This window comes from Triticum dicoccoides, chromosome 2B (genome assembly GCF_002162155.2).
Source record: "Triticum dicoccoides isolate Atlit2015 ecotype Zavitan chromosome 2B, WEW_v2.0, whole genome shotgun sequence".
Taxonomy (NCBI): domain Eukaryota; kingdom Viridiplantae; phylum Streptophyta; class Magnoliopsida; order Poales; family Poaceae; genus Triticum; species Triticum dicoccoides.
Window position 1 is genome coordinate 634,779,407 of NC_041383.1, and position 2,188 is coordinate 634,781,594.

A 2,188-nucleotide genomic window follows, 5' to 3' on the forward strand; every position below is an offset into this window, starting at 1 on the left:
TATTATCTTTCCTCCTTTTGTCTATTTACTTTCCTCTAGTTCAGAATCCAAGTAAAATCTACGAAAATGTCTATTTTGATGTATTTGGCATTACGGCGAACGTTCATGATCCCGTTTGTCCAACCAGCTTTTGCATATTTTCCGCTTTTAGTTAACAAGATCTTATTTTTCTGATATCGTGGCCATTTTCGTATACCAAGTTTCGGCACCCCCAAACCAAAGCCTGAGCGATAAATGGACCCAAGAAACATCGCATCTATTGCTTCATCACTACAACTCAAGAAGAAGACATCACTAGGGAAACAACTGCAAGGCAGTGGCCTCGGAGAGGGAAGAGCAAAGAACACAACACAAAAACACTTGACTTTCTTCCTCTTCTGACGCGGCCGCTCACAATTCCCGGACGCGCATGCATGCCGATTACCGGATACCGGCCTTTGACAAGGTAAAAGCTCACAAATTGCAGAACCAGATCTAAAGCATACAGCCCGCGCCAGCCGCCCTAGCTGGCGTAGTTCACCGAGGAGCTGTAGGACGTGCCGGCCGTCCAGCCGGAAGGGATGGCGTTGGTGACCTCGAGCACCTTGCCGGAACCCGAGGTGAGCCGGAACGAGAACGGGGCTTGGAGAGGCTTCCCGTTGTTCGACTGGAGGAGCCACAGTGCGCCCCAGGACTGCTTCATCGCCATCCACGGCGCGCCGTGATCGTTGTGGTGGCCGGGCGCGCAGCCGCCCTGCATGATGTCGACGGCAGAGAGGTCTCCGTCGCCGGCCTGGTAGATGATCAGCACGGAGAGGTAGAACGGGTTGGAGCCCGCGTCCACCTTGAAGACAATGTTCATGCCGTTGTAGTTGCAGGGCACCCTGAGGAAATTAACTGACCAGTGTCACGCACGCACGCCTTCAGTAAACACACTCTAGGATTATCAGATCAAAATGCATTTTCACCTCGCGTAGTGGATCTTGAGCTGTCCGGCGGAGCGGAGGCGGTCAGCCATCCCTCGGTTGGCCATGGCGCCGAAGGCGGTGCCGCTCATGTCGAAATGATCCTCCGAGGCGCATATACCGTCGGGGCAGTTGTCAGTGATGACGACAGTCACCGGGCGGCCGGAGCAGGCCTTGTTACCGGTGCACTTGACCTGTAACGTACATCCACTTTGCACGCTGACTCACATGAAAGTGCTAAATCTAAATGTCATCGTATATACCGACCAATCTACGTACCTGATAACATGCACCGCAGCCTTTGCCGCTCTTGAAGAAGGAAGGTCCGCCGGCGGCGATCATCGACGAGAATGGGTGCTGGCCGACGGCGCTTTGGTAACCGCACGCGCCACCTGCATTTCGTCCACGGAAAAAGAGCAAGTCTCAGTCTGACAAGTGTTTATACTCTGTACATGTACGAGACGAGAGACTTACCGTCGCTGCCAGCGCCGTAGGGGCTGCCGTACCACGTCGCGCCGCCAGAGGACCAGGACCGGCGGCTGCTAGGGCGCCTGGTGCGGGTGCGGCTCGGCTTCCAGTAGCCGGAGATGGGGCTTACGAAAATTGATAGGATGACGAGCACCGTCGCCAACAGCAATGTGCCTGGACTAGCCATTGATAATCTAGCTATCAGTCAGGAGACAGAAAGCCAATGGGCTAGCTAGGTTTGTTGGGTAGTACCAAGAACTCGGTGTTGCTTGCAGGACTAGTGCGATTCGGGGTGGTATATATAGGATGGTTTACGTGTTATAAACGTGGGAGCGAATACGTTTAGTCGTGCACACACGAATTATGGAGGCGAACGTGCTGGCGACTACTGAGGTTTAGGGAGAGGGCGCGCATACATGCTTGCACTGTGGTCAACTCAGACGGAGCGGGCGATCCTTTGATGACGGGGCCATGGCGCTGAAGGCTCTGTCAACTCCGGAGATTTTGGGTAAAGATGACTCATCCGGCCGGGTTAGTTGCGTGATTGCGTCCATATGTGCACGTGGGGTCAAATACTCAAACGGCCCATCTTGAGCAAATTGGTCATACAAACTGTTTTTTTTTTAGAAAAGCTTGCTAGGCTTTATTGATCAGCTGAAATGTTTTCAGGAATTACAATTGGGTCATGTGGAGTACCCAACCATATGGTGTCTTCCAACAGGAAGAGAAACACCAAACCTAGCTAGCTTATGAGGTTCAAAATTTGATTCTCGAAA

The 2,188-nt window shown here is 52.7% G+C and overlaps 1 protein-coding gene across 1 annotated transcript; it reads right to left on the bottom strand.

The window, feature by feature from the left end:
- Positions 1-245: 245 nt before the first annotated feature.
- LOC119368162 (expansin-B5-like) lies at positions 246-1,672 on the bottom strand. The gene is made up of 4 exons (XM_037633488.1): positions 1,419-1,672; positions 1,224-1,336; positions 948-1,138; positions 246-863 (listed from the first exon to the last, which is right to left on the bottom strand). Exons 1-4 carry the CDS (start codon positions 1,597-1,599, stop codon positions 503-505), a joined length of 846 nt encoding a protein of 281 aa, XP_037489385.1. The 5' UTR covers positions 1,600-1,672; the 3' UTR covers positions 246-502.
- Positions 1,673-2,188: the final 516 nt, after the last annotated feature.

What these genes read in the sequence shown, in the direction of transcription:
- LOC119368162 (XM_037633488.1), bottom strand. Translation starts at nt 1,599, where the DNA reads ATGGCTAGTCCAGGCACATTGCTGTTGGCGACGGTGCTCGTCATCCTA. An exon ending in GCTGCGGTGCATGTTATCAG is followed by an intron (nt 1,139 to 1,223) that starts GTACGTAGATTG and finishes TGTACGTTACAG; the next exon opens with GTCAAGTGCACCGGTAACAA. An exon ending in CTCAAGATCCACTACGCGAG is followed by an intron (nt 864 to 947) that starts GTGAAAATGCAT and finishes TAATTTCCTCAG; the next exon opens with GGTGCCCTGCAACTACAACG.